The sequence below is a fragment of the Haliotis cracherodii genome, unplaced genomic scaffold (genome assembly GCF_022045235.1).
Source record: "Haliotis cracherodii isolate W230 unplaced genomic scaffold, xgHalCrac1.p SCAF_19, whole genome shotgun sequence".
In the NCBI taxonomy this organism is placed as follows: Eukaryota; Metazoa; Mollusca; class Gastropoda; order Lepetellida; family Haliotidae; genus Haliotis; species Haliotis cracherodii.
In genome coordinates this window covers 13041009-13059178 of record NW_027266274.1, presented here as the reverse complement: position 1 = coordinate 13059178, position 18170 = coordinate 13041009, and the positions used below count along the sequence as shown (strand labels likewise).

Here is an 18170-nt window from a genome sequence, read left to right as displayed (position 1 = left end):
TACAGACCGCCGTCATAAAGCTGGAATATTACCGAGTCTGCGTTAAACAGCAAACAAGTAAGGAAACATCGTACTAATACTAGTGTGACATGCAATCAACAGAATTAGCCAGATGCTCTTTAGTCACCTCCTACATCAACCATTCTTCACAGTGGGCCCAGTTTAAGACTGTGTATCAACTAGCAAGAACCCTGTGGTCCTAAGTATATATGCTGTGAAAGCCTGATTGTGTATACCCGCACATGGTACAACTAGCAAGAAACTGGTCGGATTCAGAGAGCGAGTATGGTTTTACTCCCCTTTTAGCAATAATCCAGCAATATCAAAGCAGGGGACACCAGAAATGGGCTTCACACATTGTACCCACGCTATGCTCAACAATATTCCAGCTATGTGCAACTGTAATTAATCGAGTCTATGCTTGTCATTAGAGGCAACTAACAGGATCATATCGTCAGGCTCGCTGACTTGGTTGATCCATGTCATCGTATCCAAGTGCATAGATCGATCCTTATGATTTCAATCACTGGATTATCTGGTCCAAACTCGATTGTTTACAGACCGCTGTCATAAAGCTGGAATATTGCTGAGAAGAGTAGGTAGGTATATGAGTTGTGAGTGCTCACTGAATCAGATCTGCTTTTCAAGTTGGGTGACTTGAGAGATTGTGTCTGTGTCATCATGACTGATAGCTTTGATTATTGCTCATGCTTCTAGTCACTGGTCCACTCAATGGCAAGAAGCGCTCTGGTAAATATCACCATGTGCGTTTGTTATGGTTGGAGTGCGGACCAATCACAGCACTTGACGCCATTAAGCTCAGAGATTTTTTGTTTACTTTCATGACCGACAGCCGGCACTGAGCCAATATTTCGATAAAATCACCAAATATAGGTAATAAATTACAAAAAATGAAGGTTTGTAGCATGTGGAGGGAGGTGGGGAGGTATTGTGAACATGACATACACACATTTCTATTTCATTTAAACAATACAGACCATTTCAACTTCGGACGTAATGGCGAGTGACATACCTTGTTTATTTATATATATGGGTCTGGTGTTTCAGTAATATTACTATTCCTCCTTCAGGGGCCTGTGATTGACAGTTGCAATGCACGACAATTGCCATCAACGTGTACGACAGTAATCTTGACAAAATGTCTGGCTAAATAAACTATAAATAAAATGAGCATTGACATCGTTATTTATGTTCCCATTCCTTTGTTTGGTGTACGTTTACATATTGTACTTAGCCTTTTGATAGACACTGACGGATCCTGGAATGAATCAATGATACTGCATTTGCAGTGATGCCGGACCAGTATGTTATCATGTCAAGATACAAGTCCAGGAAGATTCAGTTTCAGAATTTTCCTGGCCTAGTGTACTTCTTGTCTACATTGCATCCGATAAAGAAAATATAAATAAACCGGAAAAGGACATATCTTTGGTTTAATATGATCATTGACAGGTACCACTTACCATTGTTGACAACGTGTAGTCTTTGCACGATGTGAGAGAGAAAATGTTTGATTGGTTTATGTTCTTATTTGTACCCAATGGAATCTATCGTTTCATGTTACGGCAGCTCAATCAGGTACATTTAACAGTTGTTTGTTATATCGGAGAAAGAATTACAAGCTCCAAACAGCGCTATTGTGTCTATGAATAGACTACGCCTATAGTGCCAAAGATCAGTCGAGGTAGCACGCACTGGTATGGAGCTAAAGCGCAAACGATTATACCCGATATTAACCGAGACGAGCAGACTGAAAAACGAGGAAACGAGGTGTATCTAAAATATAAACTTCTAGACGAAAAGTCAAATATATATATATTCCTGAGAATTGTGAAAGAAATGTCTGTTAAAAAATACAGTTGTTATGAAATGTTATATCACATCTTTTGAATATATATTCTCGGAATATTTTGTTCTCTAATGAAAAATGTGAAGATGAAAGCAACTGTAAGATCGAGTTCATATCCCGTTGTATGTTTTGTACCTACCTATGCTGCAACACTTCCTACTTCCGAGGATAAGGTATTTGGTATTTGATGTAACTTGCATGGGATATTTCATAACCAACGAGTGTCATATTGTGTTTTTCTGGCGATAAGTGTCTGTGTAAATTTAAATGGTTGCATGTTGTTGTTAACCCTCGGCTGTCAACCGGTTTTTATATGTTGCCGGTACATTGTCCTATTTTCGATCACTAATATGATCACCTAACCTGTAATACATAACGCCGTTGTGCAACGAATATTCCGATAATTTCAATTCGACTCACATAGTTAAAGTTTAAAAGCAAAACAATAATATCTCCCAAGAATGAAAAATGATTGATTGTTTGTTTTTCTTTGTAATAGGAATTCAGGTCTTGCATAGATCTTATTTGCATTATTTTTTCGGTTTGAAAGGTCGTAAATTTCTTTTTAAATTACCAGTAGACATTTGAGGAGAGCTAGATACTGCTGACCTTGAAAACTATGTACCCTGTTACTCATGCAAAAATATGCCCACACAAGTCTCAAAGAAATTAGAAAGAAACATATCATATATTGTATTGTGGCATGTAACCTCATGGTGCACAGGGGCACCGTTGTATCGTTTCATCCGTACTCAGTCTTCCCGCTTGCTTTTGAAACTGCCAGTCCCCTCTAATTTTTGTCAGTCCCAACTTCAACAAACTAAAAACATAATAAAATTACCTTGTTATAATTCTTTCAACATCATTTCCAGAGCAATGGTGTCATCTCTGAAGTAACTTCATTAGATCTACACGTCATTCACACAAAGTTCGGTCATAATTTGCTCTTCTATTTTGTCGACAAAGTCACTGCAGATATATTTTCAACCTCAAAGAAAAGCAACGTTTTTATCCCTTGCATTAAAAATTAACAATGAGAAACCCTGATGACAAGCTGATTTCGTTCGAAAAATATATATATGCATACCGCCGACAATTTGTTCAACAACAAAGATTTATAAGGTATTTTATTTGCCGGTCCACAGGGAATGGCAGGCACATGAATTGTCTAAGCCTATATTTACTGGTAAAAAAATGGCAATTACCAGTAAACGGGAACACTGATTTCAGAGAATGTCGAAGACAACGTTTGTGAAGCTGGACACGGTCGCCAGGAAGGACTGCTTCCTGCAGACGACACTGAGGGATGATGGGAAGGAAGGCTTCCAGCTGATGGTCACGGATGGAGAGAACATCTGGAGTGGAGACTGTACGTACCATTCGTCACCACTCGCCCCTTTCCGTAACCTACAAGAAGACTCGTCCCCCTATCGATGAATGTTATGTGCGATAATACGGCAAACCAATGAGAATGCGTGTATGATTTCATGTTCTTTGTCAAAGAATCCCTCTGAAATAATTTTTGATTTTACATATGTCTTGCATCTAAAAATATACCAAAGATATATAGTTAAATGTGTTCGATCATACTGTTTATTTACGTATGTCCCAATGTGAATTAAATTCCATCTGAAATATATATAGCATATGAGGAAATACACGTGAACCATTACACAACGAGTTGACAATTGTTCTAGGTATGCCCATTTGTGCTAAGATGGAACCGTGGGTTCCTCGTGGGTATAACATTAGGGTATAAAATATAACATTAGGGTATAACATATGATATGATATAAACATTAGGGTATAACATATAACATTAGGGTATAACACAAAGACACAGTTAGACCTGTTGTGTGTGTTTACTGTGGTGTGAGTTTTTACTGTGTTGTCAGTGTTTACTTTGATATGTTATTGTGACGGCAGTGACGGAGGACAACATCGACAGCCTGAGCAGCAAGGCCAAGATGGACTACAACACCTACGTCGCCCAGACGGTCAAGGCATTCACACAACAAAACATGGCTGGGATGCATTTTGAATTTCAGATGAAGACAAGGGGAGATGACTCCGTCGACTTTATTTGGAAGAAGTATGTGCCAGCCGATGAAATCAAGGTACTGAGTAAAATCTGGGGATGATAGATGTAGAATTAACGATTAGACAAAGGAAAGACAAATGTGGCAACTAAAAGATTAATTTTCAGTCGTGCTGTCATTGATCATGGGGAGCAGTGGGATTGGCCTTAGGACTGGATCATATTTTGGCGACACATCCTCATAATGAATGTAACATTTCCCATGAGCCCCCTCCCCATAATAATCTTTGTATTTGAAAAAATATAACTGTGACATTTTTTGTGACATCCCCCTTAATCTTAAAATGGAGGGGTCATCAAAATATGAAACAGTTCTGAGACCCTAAGACATTCATTGACCCGTGAAGATCCGGGGTAGAATAGGTCTTCAGCAACCCATGCTTGCTGTAACAAGCTACAACGCTTGTCGTAAGAGGCGACTAATGGGATCAGGTGGTCAGGCTCGCTGACTTGGTTGATGCATGTCATCGTATCCCAGTTGGGAAAATCAATGCTCATGATATCAGTCACTAGATTGTCTGGTCCAGATTCAATTATTTACATATAGCTGGAACATTGCTGAGTCAGTGTTAAACAAAGACATTCATCATGTGAAGGGGGGCACGGGTGGCCCAGTCGTCTAAGGCACCGCGATTCGCTGTGCAGAGTTGCGTCCCTTGGGCACGGGGGCAGTCGGGTAGCTTAGTGGTTAAAGCTTTCGCTCGTCACGGCGAAGACCCAGGTTCGATTCCCGACATGGGTACAATGTGTGAAGCCCATTTCTGGTGTCCCCCGCCGTGATATTGCTTGAATATTGCTAAAAGCGGCGTAAAACCATACTCACCCACTCACCCACCCTTTGGCACGCCAGAAACCTATGATTGTGGGTTCTAATCCCGGTTCGCCCCGATTATGTTTCTAGGTTTGTCAGCACCATACTTGTGCTCGTGGGATTCACCGAAGTGGTAAACGTCTGAGACCTGCATCACTTCGGGCTTTCCTCCCACGTTAAGCTGACACGCCGTGATGTAACTGGAATAATGTTAAAAGCGGCATTAAACCCAACTCACTCACTCACTCATCATGTGAAAAAGACAGCACTGAATACTGAAAAACATAGTTTTGATTTCTTGATGGATGTACATTTAAAAAACGTAAATCTTACACAATGTCATCCAATCACAACTGCAAGGTTTCTCACTGCGCACTCTATCTTCTCTACACATGCGGGGGCACGGGTGACCCAGTCGTCTAAGGTGCCGCGATGCGCTGTGCAGAGTTGCGTCCCTTAGGCACACCAGAAACCTATGATTGTGGGTTCGAATCCCGGTTCGCCCCCATTATGTTTCTAGTAGGGCTGGGTACTCGGGTCGGGTTGGTCCTGAGTAGGACCCGGGTACCCTCAGTACTACCCGGACCCGCGGTTAGTCACGTGATATATTGTTAAATGACAAACTTATCTAAAACTCTATGGTTACACTACAAGTCACTAATGTTCCCATTTCTTTCTGACAATGCACTAATTCTTTCTGACATTTATATGTTTGAATAACGATATAACTCCATGCAGTAAACTTCAGTGTATGCATGACCGGATCGTTTTACACATGTATCTAAATACATTTTGTCAGGGCTACAGTAAAACTTTTCCAAATCGGACAGTTTGTACCTATCTCTAAATATCTACAGTGGGTACCCGGGTAGGGTCGGGTAATAGGGCGGAGGGTACCCGAGTAGTAAATTTGGACTCGTCCCAGCCCTAGTTTCTAGGTTTGTGAGCACCCTACCAGTGCTCATGGGCTTCACCGAAGTGGTAAACATCTGAGACCTGCATCACTTCAGGCTTTCCTCCCACATTAAGCAGTTAAGCTGACACGCCGTGATATGACTGGAATTACTGTTAAAAGCGGCGTTAAACCCAACTCACTCACTCACCCACGCTCTACAAATGCTGCTGGTCAAACAACTGATTCTGATTTTGTGCACATTGTTTGCTCACTTGAACTGTAAAAGCTCTGAACATTATTTAGTTGGATGAGAAACTTACAGACCTCTTAGGTTTAATTGATGTCTCATGAAGATATATTGAGATATAGGAATACAGGCTGGATGAAGTTTAATTGATGGATGCTCCCTGTACAGTTTCAGCTGGGCAGCGTGACTCTGTATATGAAGGATGATCCTGCTCGATGTATCCGTCAGATATTCCAGCAGAACATCACCACCAACACCAGTCTGCAGGAACGCATCCGTTCCCTAGACACAGACAATGAACGTCTGTCACGAGAGAGAGCCATGGCCCTGAAGGTATGTTTAAAGGGCAAGTTTACACGGAAATGAACCAATTTTTCTTGTACTTTTTCCATATTGTTTTACCGCAAACTGGTACTTGATATCTTTTGTGTTGAGAATAGACAGGAACCCAGTTGAATTGGCACCAATTACATCATAATCTAAGGGGGATAACTTAGGCCTGTGTAGCTCGAAAAACGAAGGCTTCATAACGGCGTAGCATTTTCACACAATTATGAGCTTCCTACTTTCACTGTGAAAAAAATGAGTTTATATTTTCAAACACAGATACTAACTAATTCTGAAATTGCATTTTGTATAGAAAAAGAAAGACAGTGATTTTTGCGTGTACACTTCCCCTTTAATACATAGAATACTAATGAGCTCCCAGATAATCCCAATTTTATGAAACGTTATGATACCACAACTATTCACGAGTTTCATAAAATTGGTTTTACACTGGAGCGAGTTTAGTAATTGATTGATTACTGCCATTTGTAACTTTTCTAGAATTATACTGTCGTGTGTGAATAGGCTGACACCTACAGGATCCATGGCATAATCTAATTGAGTTTAACAGAATAATACTTCAAACACATCATAAGTCAAAACGTATTAATTTAATACCATACATCGGTCCACCTTTAGAATTCAGGCGTCCGTTCCACAAAGTTGCCTTAGCGCTAAGGTTATCGTAACTCACATACTTTAACATAGACTTACAACCATTGTTGCGCTACAGTACGATCATCGCCTTCTGGAACGGGGCCTTGCACCACAAAGTTAACAATCACATCACGATACCTGATGTGGAATTTTGTTGCAAGATGCATCGGCAAAACAATGCCATGTGACGTCAGCCTAGCAACAAGGTTGCTGGGGTCACCAAGTGTGCATAAGCTCCTGTCAGTGATCTATCATCTCCACCCACAATGTCGTTGAATAAGCCAAGGGATGTTGAGAGCTTTCAATATTTGTTCATGACACTTGTTCCGACAGTACATAAGCAAACGTTTTGGTATTACACAATGTGTAATACAGATGTATGTTTGTTAAATGGGTGAACGGTAAGTAATACATCTTATTCAGAGAACAGGAAAGCCTGAACTGTTTATATATGACAGATATATGTTTCCAGAATTTCATTTCCAAAATTAAGGATGCATATAACACACATATCATACACGAACTAATAAGTCTTGTGTACATTGATCAATCGGAAGGGGTGCTAATTGGGATTGTTCACTAGCCAATATATTAGCAAATATCGCCATGGGTGCTTATTAGAGCAGAGCGCTTATTACATCGAATACAGTATTTAATATATCTTATTCAGAGAACAGGAAAGCCTATAGCCAGTTTTTACCTTCTGGTCTGTTTTTATGCCTATACCAAATGTTGGCATTAATATCACAATAGTCCTTTATGCTTGTATTAATTCTTCCTCTATATCTCCAGGACTTGCATTTCGGTAAACCTACACTCACCCTGGATCCATCCCTTTAGTTCTCGCAATCTCAAATTACCCGCCTTGATTTTCATTTTTAACCAATTTTCTACTCAGTCTAAAGGACCAATCAGAATGCGAGCTACAAACCAGCCTCTATTTGGGTTGGCGATATGAACAACATGACACCCAGTCCCATTGATTAGGATTATTTGCGAGAAATTCAGCATTGAAAACCTGACTGACACGCGAAAGAATTTCTTTGGTGGAAATGTTCTTTGGTTTCCTTTTCTTTTTCCTTTATCTCAACGTTTGATTGGGATGGTGAAATAAAAATAAAAATCAAGCGCAGTTAATTTGAGATTGTGAGAACCACGGAAATGGATATAGATATAGAGGATGATTTTAAGTTTAAAGTAGTTGTGAGACTACCCTCACGTGTATGCTTGAAAATGTGCAAAAGGTCTTGGGCTATTTAGAAAATATTGCCAATGTGTCTTTAGACAGTATATATATATCAACATGAATTGTTAAAACTTTAAAACTTTAAGACTTTTATCATTTTTAATTTTTGTCGCCCAAAATCATTCTTCATACTTTTTTAGTGTGTAAACGGTAATAAACAGTGGTGTGAAAAAAAAAAGAGCGGAGAGATTAGGGATGTCAATTGATTGTGATGTCATTGTAAATGTTGACATCACAATTTCATAAACATTTACAATGACATCACAATCAAATGACATCACAATAAATAAGTTATGTAATCTTTACCAATATGATTTTAACCATGTTCTGAGCACTTCAAACCGTGCTGTCCTTGATCTATCATTTGAAGTGTTATAGTGAACAACAATATTTATTTTTAAGAGTAAGACACAAATAAAATAGCTTGTGGCAATGGATTTCATTTGCTTCTATGATGCTGGTGGACCACAGTTTGCTGTTATTGTTTCAGAGGTTGGACAAGTGTATCACAGCGAAGGAAGAGGTGGAGAGAGACCTGTACGAGAAGGTGAGGTCACAAGAATGCGAGGTCATTTTGGGGGTATATGCCCAGTCCAGTCTCATTCCACAACTGGTTTAACACAAATTCTCATTTTCTCCAAGAAGATACTTATTCAAAAGATGGCAGTTCACCAACAGCAAATGTTAATTTAGACCTTGTCACTGTCTACATGGATGTTATCAGAAAAGTGGGGGGGGGACCAGTCGTCTAAGGCGCTGAGATTTGCGGAGTTGCGTCCCTTGGGCACGACAGACACCTATGATTGTGGGTTTGAATCCCGGTTGGCCCCGATTATGTTTCTAGGTTTGTCAGCACCATACCCGTGCTCGTAGGTTCACCGAAGTGGTAAACGTCTGAGACCTGCATCACTTCGGGCTTTCTTTTCACATTAAGCTGACATGCCGTGATGTAACTGGAATAATGTTAAAAGGCTGGAGTTCATGATGAGTTGAGCGGCCACTGAGTTCATGATGAGTTGAGCGGCCACTGAGTTCATGATGAGTTGAACAATTACTAAGTTCATGATTAGTTGAATCATCACTAAGTTCATGAGCTGAGTGGTCACTGAGTTCATGATGAGTTGAGCAGTCACTGAGTTCATCATGAGTTGAGTGGTCACTGAGTTCATGATGAGTTGAGCGGTCACTGAGTTCATGATGAGTTGAGTGGTCACTGAGTTCATGATGAGTTGAGCGGTCACTGAGTTCATGATGAGTATAGTGATCACTGGGTTCCAGATATCTTGATCAAATATTGTCACCAGTTATTTGTACTTTTGGATAGCCAAGTGGCAAGCAGTAAATACATTAAGGTCGCCAGTCACAGATCTATATCCCATTTGGCCACTAAAATGGTCATTTGTTATTACATTTTATTATCTTCTATTTTTTCAGTTTGTAGCAGTTCTTAACAGCAAAAAGGAGAAAATTAGAGCTTTAAAACAACAAAGTAAGTTTTGTTTTTACTCCAAGAGACTCATGTAGTAGCTTTACGAATGAAACAAATAAAGTTATTATGAGTATTGGGTGGTCACACCGTTTGTCGTTCATATGTGACTTGTGTCTATCAACGCATGAGAAATTGGTCATGCTCTTGTATCCGCCATAAGACTTCTGAGTCCCATGATGGGATATGACCCTTCTGCATTTGTGACATCCCGCTAGACGAGACAGATATTTATGACTTGTTATGTGCAAGGTGTACTGGTGACCTACATGTCATGTATGATGTTTGTTTATTACAGTAGAAGAAGGGGTCCCATCAACCTCCAGTGTTAAAGGTAAGTTTGAAGTACAGTGGAATCTGACCAATTCAGACACAGTTGGGATCGGCAAAAAAGCCAAGTTTACGGCAAGATCTGGATGACACAGTACAAAAAGTTGACCAAAAGACAAAATGAAAAGCAACTCTCATTCCTCACATACACACACAATGTCCATGAAATATTGACATGGGCTGGCATTAAATACACATTAAAACATTCTTTACTTGAAAAAGCAGTCAGAAAAACGCTGGGAATTAATGCAAGACCCCGGAATGGCCGTCCATTTAAGTCAGAGTGTTTTGGGTTTTATGTTCTTGAAACATCTTGGTTTAGGATTTACCTATGACTAATGGTTTTAACTTTTCTCCAGTGGAGACCGCCTCCGTGGTCTAATGGTAGAGCGTCTGCCCGGAGAGCAGAAGGTCCTGGGTTCGATTCCCGGCTGCGTCATACCAAAAGACGTTAAAAGATGGTACTTGTTATTACCCTGTCTGGCGCTCGGCATTAAGGACTGGTCGGCTCGGAATCAGTATACTGTGTCTGAGTGGGGTATTCATGTTAAACTGCGGCATGGTATCTCAGTGAGCTAGCACTATAAATCGGCATCAGTCCGGACTAGTACAAGCAGCCACACAAACATACACACGTACATGCACGTTGCTATATGAGTGCAATAATCTTGGACACGACGTTAAACCCCATTTCACCTCACCTCACCTTTTCTCCAGTGGCACATGCAACACAATACAATTGTCAAGTGTTCCTTAGACATTTGTCCACCCTTTGCAGCACAGGTTTTTTCAGTCTTATCTGTCAAGGCTCAAAAAACAAACCTTTCTCATCACAGTTGAAAACATTGGATGGGTCATAATTGTGATGTTTGTAGATGAGATGGATGTGATAAGTCTGGTATGGCCTGGGACTGCAGTGATGTTTGTAGATGAGATGGATGTGATAAGTCTGGTATGGCCTGGGACTGCAGTGATGTTTGTAGATGAGACAGGTGTGATAAGTCTGGTATGGCCTGGGACTGCAGTGATGGTTGTAGATAAGACAGGTGTGATAAGTCTGGTATGGCCTGGGACTGCAGTGATGTTTGTAGATGAGATGGATGTGATAAGTCTGGTTTGGCCTGGGACTGCAGTGATGTTTGAAGATGAGACAGGTGTGATAAGTCTGGTATGGCCTGGGACTGCAGTGATGTTTGTAGATGAGACAGGTGTGATAAGTCTGGTATGGCCTGGGACTGCAGTGATGTTTGTAGATGAGACGGATGCGATAAGTCTGGTATGGCCTGGGACTGCAGTGATGTTTGTAGATGATACAGATGTGATAAGTCTGGTATTGCCTGGGAATGCAGTGATGTTTGTAGATGAGACAGATGTGATAAGTCTGGTATGGCCCAGGACTGCAGTGATGTTTGTAGATGAGACAGATGTGATAAGTCTGGTATGGCCTGGGACTGCAGTGATGTTTGTAGATAAGACAGATGTGGCCTGGGACTGCAGTGATGTTTGTAGATGAGACAGATGTGGCCTGGGACTGCAGTGATGTTTGTAGATGAGACAGATGTGATAAGTCTGATATGGCCTGGGACTGCAGTTATGTTTGTAGATGAGACGGATGCGATAAGTCTGGTATGGCCTGGGACTGCAGTGATGTTTGTAGATGATACAGATGTGATAAGTCTGGTATGGCCTGGGACTGCAGTGATGTTTGTAGATGAGACAGATGTGATAAGTCTGGTGTGGCCCAGGACTGCAGTGATGTTTGTAGATGAGACAGATGTGATAAGTCTGGTATGGCCTGGGACTGCAGTGATGTTTGTAGATAAGACAGATGTGGCCTGGGACTGCAGTGATGTTTGTAGATGAGACAGATGTGGCCTGGGACTGCAGTGATGTTTGTAGATGAGACAGATGTGATAAGTCTGATATGGCCTGGGACTGCAGTGATCATGCGGATGTTGTAGATGGGGCCAGGCCTGGTACGTCTGGAGTAGGGGATGCTGGAGTATCAGATGAGTCCGAAAATGAGGACGTCGCCAACAGCATCAGCTCCACCTCCAGGGTGCCGAGAGGAAGGTGACGTGTGAAATTATCCTGTTCTTTCCAATCATAGCACATTGCCCTAGCTGGAGGCTGAGACAAGGTGCATCTATTCCTCTCTGTTGTTTTGCAAGGATACATTTAGACATGGTGACGTGTGAAATTATCCTGCTCTTTCCAATCATAGCACATTGCCCTAGCTGGAGGCTGAGACAAGGTGCATCTATTCCTCTCTGTTGTTTTGCAAGGATACATTTAGACATGGTGACGTGTGAAATTATCCTGTTCTTTCGAATCATAGCACATTGCCCTAGCTGGAGGCTGAGACAAGGTGCATCTATTCCTCTCTGTTTGTTTAGACATGGTAATAAAAGAACCGTGAAATAGTTTAAAAGAAAGAAAAGAGAACATTTGGCGAAAGTTAATTCATTTTGTATTACAATTAAACTTTAAGGGGAGATCATTCAGGGTACTTTTGAATAAGAAATATTTTTCATAATACTTACTGGTAGTACACATATTTTTTGTGGAACATGAAACTTGAACTGCTTTTCAGCGTAGCTTGTCTCATTCTGAACAAATGTTATGTATAAAAGCTGTACACTTTTTGTATGGACAACAACTTCATTGTCTGTAGCCATTTTTCAGGGCTACTGATCACTGAGTGAACACATTGAGTTCATATATATACTCACCACCAAAAGAAACGCAAATCATAGAAACATATAGAGAAGTATGTACGTTAAGAAGAGATGTTTCCAATGTGTACCACTTAATGACAAAACTAACAGTCAGTCAAGTGTTACCACAATATTCTTATCACGATATGCTGGACGTGAATTCCAAACTTTACACGCTAATCCTGCACGAAACAAATGGTGCATCTCGAGTTATGATTTATGATGTCACATGTGATGCGTTCATGAGTGTCGGTTCGCACAACATACCAGTATGTTCATTTGTGTAGAAACCAATCTCTTGAAAAGGAGTAATTCTTCACATATACGAACATGTATGATATTCGCACTTATTTTGTTGGTGAGTATATATATACATGCTGATATGTTTGCACAAGGTAGAATTAATATACAAAGGGGACGCCATAATGAGGAAGCCAATGGGATTAACAGGAGAGAAGCCTCTCAAGGACAATGAAATCGTAGAGATAGCGTAATTATATAACAATATATATCACATGCACTACTGTCACCATATTGTTTGCAGTGTGGATGAAGAGGAAAACACAGACGAAGAATCTGTAAGTTTTGTTGGAGTTACTGCTACTTTTACAACAAGATCCCATATAAATAAATCCATGACGATCCGGGGTAGAATAGGTCTTCAGCAACCCATGCTTGTTGTAGAAGGCGACTATGCTTGTCGTAAGAGGTGACTAACAGGCTCGGGTGGTCAGGCTTGTTGACTTGGTTGATGCATGTCATGGTGTCCCAATTGCCCGCATCGATGCTCATGATGCCCGTAAATAATGGAGTCTTGAACAGACAATCCAGTGATTGACATCATGAGCATCATCTACCAATTGCGTGGATCAACCGCTGTCATATAGCTGGAATAATCCTGAGTGCGGCAGTAAACAAACAAACAAACAAACCATATAGATAAAGTATATCCATACTGTGATTCTCCTTCAGTGATCTCAAAGGGACAAGTCTTATGTCTTATCATTAACGGATTCTTTGGGACACCATCACCTGGTATTGGTCTATCCGTCTACTGTAATACATATACAGTAGTACATCTATCCTAGTACATCTACAGTAGTACATCTTTCCTAATACATCTACATTAGTACATCTATTAAAGTACACTGGTTTGCCTTTCGGGGTAAGGGAACGGTCCATTAGGTTTACAGTAGAAGCCTAGAATTGTTCTCCATTTCATCTCTGATTTAAGTGCAGTAAACTACAGTTATAACAAACTCAAAGGGACCACTAATTTAAGTTCATAATAACTGTAGTTCATTATAAGCATATTTACAGCATAAATACAACAAATGGCTGGGACTAAAAAATAGGTTTGTTATATCGGTCAGTTCTTTATAAGCGTCTTTGTAATAAACGTAGTTTCCGGTATATGGAAGCCACTCTGTTTCGTCTAGTCACATCAGTAGTGCTTCAGCTGTGGAGTGGTATATACAGGGTGATCACTGCATGGGATGTGTAGTTTCCGGTATATGGAAGCCACTCTGTTTAGTCTAGCCACACCAGTAGTGCTTCAGCTGTGGAGTGGTATATACAGGGTGATCACTGCATGGGATGTGTAGTTTCCTGTATATGGAAGCCACTCTGTTTAGTCTAGTCACACCAGTAGTGCTTCAGCTGTGGAGTGGTATATACAGGGTGATCACTGCATGGGATATGTTGCAGCAGCCGGCTCCATCCAAACGACGACGTCGGGCACCAGTGGGTCAGACCACAAAGAAAGAAGCAGATTCCTCTCTTGTGTTAGAAGATGAGCCTGATAGAGCAGTTACGACAGTAGCAAGAAGGTGAGGGAGAGATTTGAGTTTTATTGGGGGAGATAAGGGTATTGTTGAGGGATATAGAGGTACTGCTGTTGGGCGAGATAAAGATGGTATTGGGAGAAACTGTTCAGGGAAATATTGAGAGAAACTATAAGGGGAGATAAGGGAACTGTTGGGAGAAACTATAAGGGGAGATAAGGGTACTATTGGGAGAAACTATAAGGGGAGATAAGGGTACTATTGGGAGAAACTATAAGGGGAGATAAGGGAACTGTTGGGAGAAACTATAAGGGGAGATAAGGGTACTATAGGGAGAAACTATAAGGGGAGATAAGGGTACTATTGGGAGAAACTATAAGGGTACTATAAGAAGAAACAATAATAGGAGATAAGGCTACTATTGGGAGAAACTATAGGGGAGATAAGGGTACTATTGGGAGAAACTATAAGGGGAGATAAGGGTACTATAGGGAGAAACTATAAGGGGAGATAAGGGTACTATTGGGAGAAACTATAAGGGGAGATAAGGGTACTATAAGAAGAAACAATAATGGGAGATAAGGGTAGTATAAGAAGAAACTATAAGGGGAGATAAGGGTACTATAGGGAGAAACTATAAGGGGAGATAAGGGTACTATAGGGAGAAACTATAAGGGGAGATAAGGGTACTATAGGGAGAAACTATAAGGGGAGATAAGGGTACTGTTGGGAAAAGTTGCACAGAAATAATGTTTACTCCCCACCTTGCAGACCCGCCCGGCAGAGAGGCGCCAACAAGAAACAAACACCATCCAAACCAGTGCTCCCCAAAGTCACGTCCAAACGGTCGGATAGCGGCGGGTAAGTTGTGGAAGCCATACCAACATAGATGTTCAGTGTTGCACTAGCATGTTTGTCCCGGCTCGTGTATTCTGGACAATACTTGCCACATAACATGCATAGTTTCACAAGAACGGATAGATGGAATTGACCTGACAGCGTATGAATGCGGATGTATTTAGATGTCCCAGATTGGACTCAACCCCGGTACTAGAATCTGTACTTTACTAAGAAAGGGGGCGGTCGGGTAGCTTAGTGGTTATAGCGTTAGTTCGTCACGCCGAGGACCCGGGTTCGATTCCCGACATGGGCACAATGTGTGAAGCCCTTTTCTGGTGTTCCCTCGCCATGATGTTGTTGGAATATTGCTAAAATTGGCGTAAAACCGTACTCACTCACTCACTAAGAAAGTGTTAACCCAAATTTAACATTTGTTAAGATTTTCATAGCTAACTTTCGTCCCGAGCCCTTGCTGTTGATGTATTTGTGTTCTTCCTCAGTTCCAGCGGGCCAGACCGGAGAAGCAGCATGAGGAAGAGCAGCTCCCACTCCTCAAACAGATCCTCAGACCACCAAGACCCGGACGATCTGTTTGCAGACCTTGAATAAACAGATCTTACAACATCCATTGCAGGGATTAGTGAAAGTTTAACTGTCAGTGTGTTGAGGTCGGCAATATAACTACGTATATAAGTATGTGAGAGTGTGGGTTGTAGTGAGAAATATCTCAGCTGTAGCAAGGCAGTTGGTAAAGAATCCAGATAACTAACCATTGGCTGAACAACCTTCAAGGTATGTTGATAGACAATCAACCATCTCACATCGTATATACATATATATATTTACTTGTGAGCTTACTTACTTACTGCCTTCCACCAATGAAGAGACCATATACAGGTATATGGTCTCTGACCCATGGTACGAGTGAAAGGACTGCTGGTACCTTCTTGTCAAGGTTGTATGATGAATAATATCAACACCTAGTTTACAAACATACTTCATAGATTTGTAATCTTTCCCTGTTATCTGGTAAATTCTTTGTCAAGTGCTTTTGAAAGTTTCATGCGAACCACTGCTTTGTAGGAAAGCATACAGTATTCATGGTCGTATGAAGATGGTTCTACCTGATTGACCTCAGAGTCACATTTCCATCTTTTTCTCCTTAATTAGAAGTAGAACATCATTGGGGGGGCTTGAGGACAAGAATACTTTTTCCATATTCAAAGACAATGCATTTTGTTGATGCGATATGTATTTGGTGTTACATATATTAAAAAATCCAGTATCATATTCAACCAACCATTCGACCCTCCATCCAATCTACCCATCCACCCCACCCCATCCACCCCAACCATCTGACCCTCTAACCTACCCATCCGACCCTCCTTACACCCCACCCATCCGACCCTCCTTACACCCCACCCATCCGACCCTCCATCCACCCCACCCATCCGACCCTCCATCCACCCCACCCCTCCGACCCTCCATCCAACCCACCCATCCAACCCTCCATCCACCCCACCCATCCAATCTACCCATCCAGCCCACCCATCCAACCCTCCATCCAACCATCAATCCACCCTCCATTCAACCCAAGCATGAAGCCCCATCACTGACATTAGTCTACAAAGGCAGCATCTAACCTACCCATCCGACCCTCCTTACACCCCACCCATCCGACCCTCCATCCATCCCACCCATCCGACCCTCCATCCAACCTACCCATCCATCCCACCCATCCGACCCTCCATCCAACCTACCCATCCATCCCACCCATCCGACCCTCCATCCAACCTACCCATCCATCCCACCCATCCGATCCTCCATCCACCCCACCCATCTAACCTACCCATCCACCCCACCCATCCACCCCACCCATCCAACCATCAATGCAACCCTCCATTCAACCCAAGCATGAAGCCCCATCACTGACATTAGTCTACAAAGGCAGCATCTGTTTGTGTTAAGATTCTTAAGGTGTGCATGTCTATGTTCTAGCCACCATATTGTGTGTATTTGTACATGTAGTGCTGTAGAATATTTTAGATGTATACAAGATTTTCATATACAACACTGTGATGATTGCAACTGCTAATGAAATGAACTGATACCATTTATTTCCCATTCTTTATATGTGGTTGTTTTAGGAGAGATTTTACAGCATTGCTACGGCAACCTGACCAGGGATAATAAAACTATAAAACTGTATTTTGTTTGTTTTTGTTAAATGTGTCTGGTCTATGTAATCACGTGGCGATAGCTCGAGCCTTCGTGGTCTATTCTCCCGGCAAGGTTTTATCTGTAGCATAAAGTGCGTCCTAGGGATATTTATGATATTTAAGACCCTTATCTATGGGATAAGGGTTTTTAAACATAAAACCTGATGGGAAGTGTTTCATCTAACTTATGAACAAAAAACCCCACTTAAAACAACATTTATCAACATTTTTATGTTTCAAACACACTTTCTATGAACCTTAGGAAACGGGTGTAAAATATCTGTTGCTGGCGTATGGTACTTGAAAAAGACATACTTAAAAGCTTTGTGATTTATCAGCGCCTCTGTAGCCTAGTGGTACACTCACTTCGAAGGTTGTGTGTTCGATCCTTGGGATTATAAAGAAAACATTTATCATTTGATTTTACATGTCATTACATTGTGTTCAAATACAAAATAAATTTTTCACCAGAAACATTCATATGTTAAAATCTAAACAGAATTTGTATTAATAAAATCCCTGTAATATCATAACATATACTCTTCAAAAAAAGAAACTTGACACTGACTTTCAAAATGTAATATGATGCGATTGTTTCAAAATAGGACACAGAAACCACAATTGAAACACTGTTTGAAGATCA

General features: G+C 41.1%; 1 protein-coding gene across 2 annotated transcripts; it reads left to right on the top strand.

Moving 5' to 3' along the window:
- The first annotated feature begins 2010 nt into the window (after positions 1 to 2010).
- LOC139467120 (DNA repair protein XRCC4-like) lies at positions 2011 to 17165 on the top strand. 2 transcript variants are annotated; one of them, XM_071248841.1, is made up of 12 exons: positions 2011 to 2043; positions 3101 to 3239; positions 3797 to 3987; positions 6090 to 6254; positions 8642 to 8698; positions 9586 to 9640; positions 9936 to 9971; positions 11929 to 12040; positions 13229 to 13262; positions 14395 to 14513; positions 15240 to 15329; positions 15809 to 17165. In XM_071248841.1, the coding sequence occupies exons 2-12, from the start codon at positions 3104 to 3106 to the stop codon at positions 15915 to 15917; spliced, it is 1104 nt and encodes a 367-aa protein (XP_071104942.1). In that variant the 5' UTR covers positions 2011 to 2043; positions 3101 to 3103; the 3' UTR covers positions 15918 to 17165. The 2 variants fall into 2 exon arrangements, with proteins under 2 accessions (XP_071104942.1, XP_071104940.1); XM_071248839.1 differs by having other exon boundaries at positions 14392 to 14513.
- The last annotated feature ends 1005 nt before the right edge of the window (positions 17166 to 18170 follow it).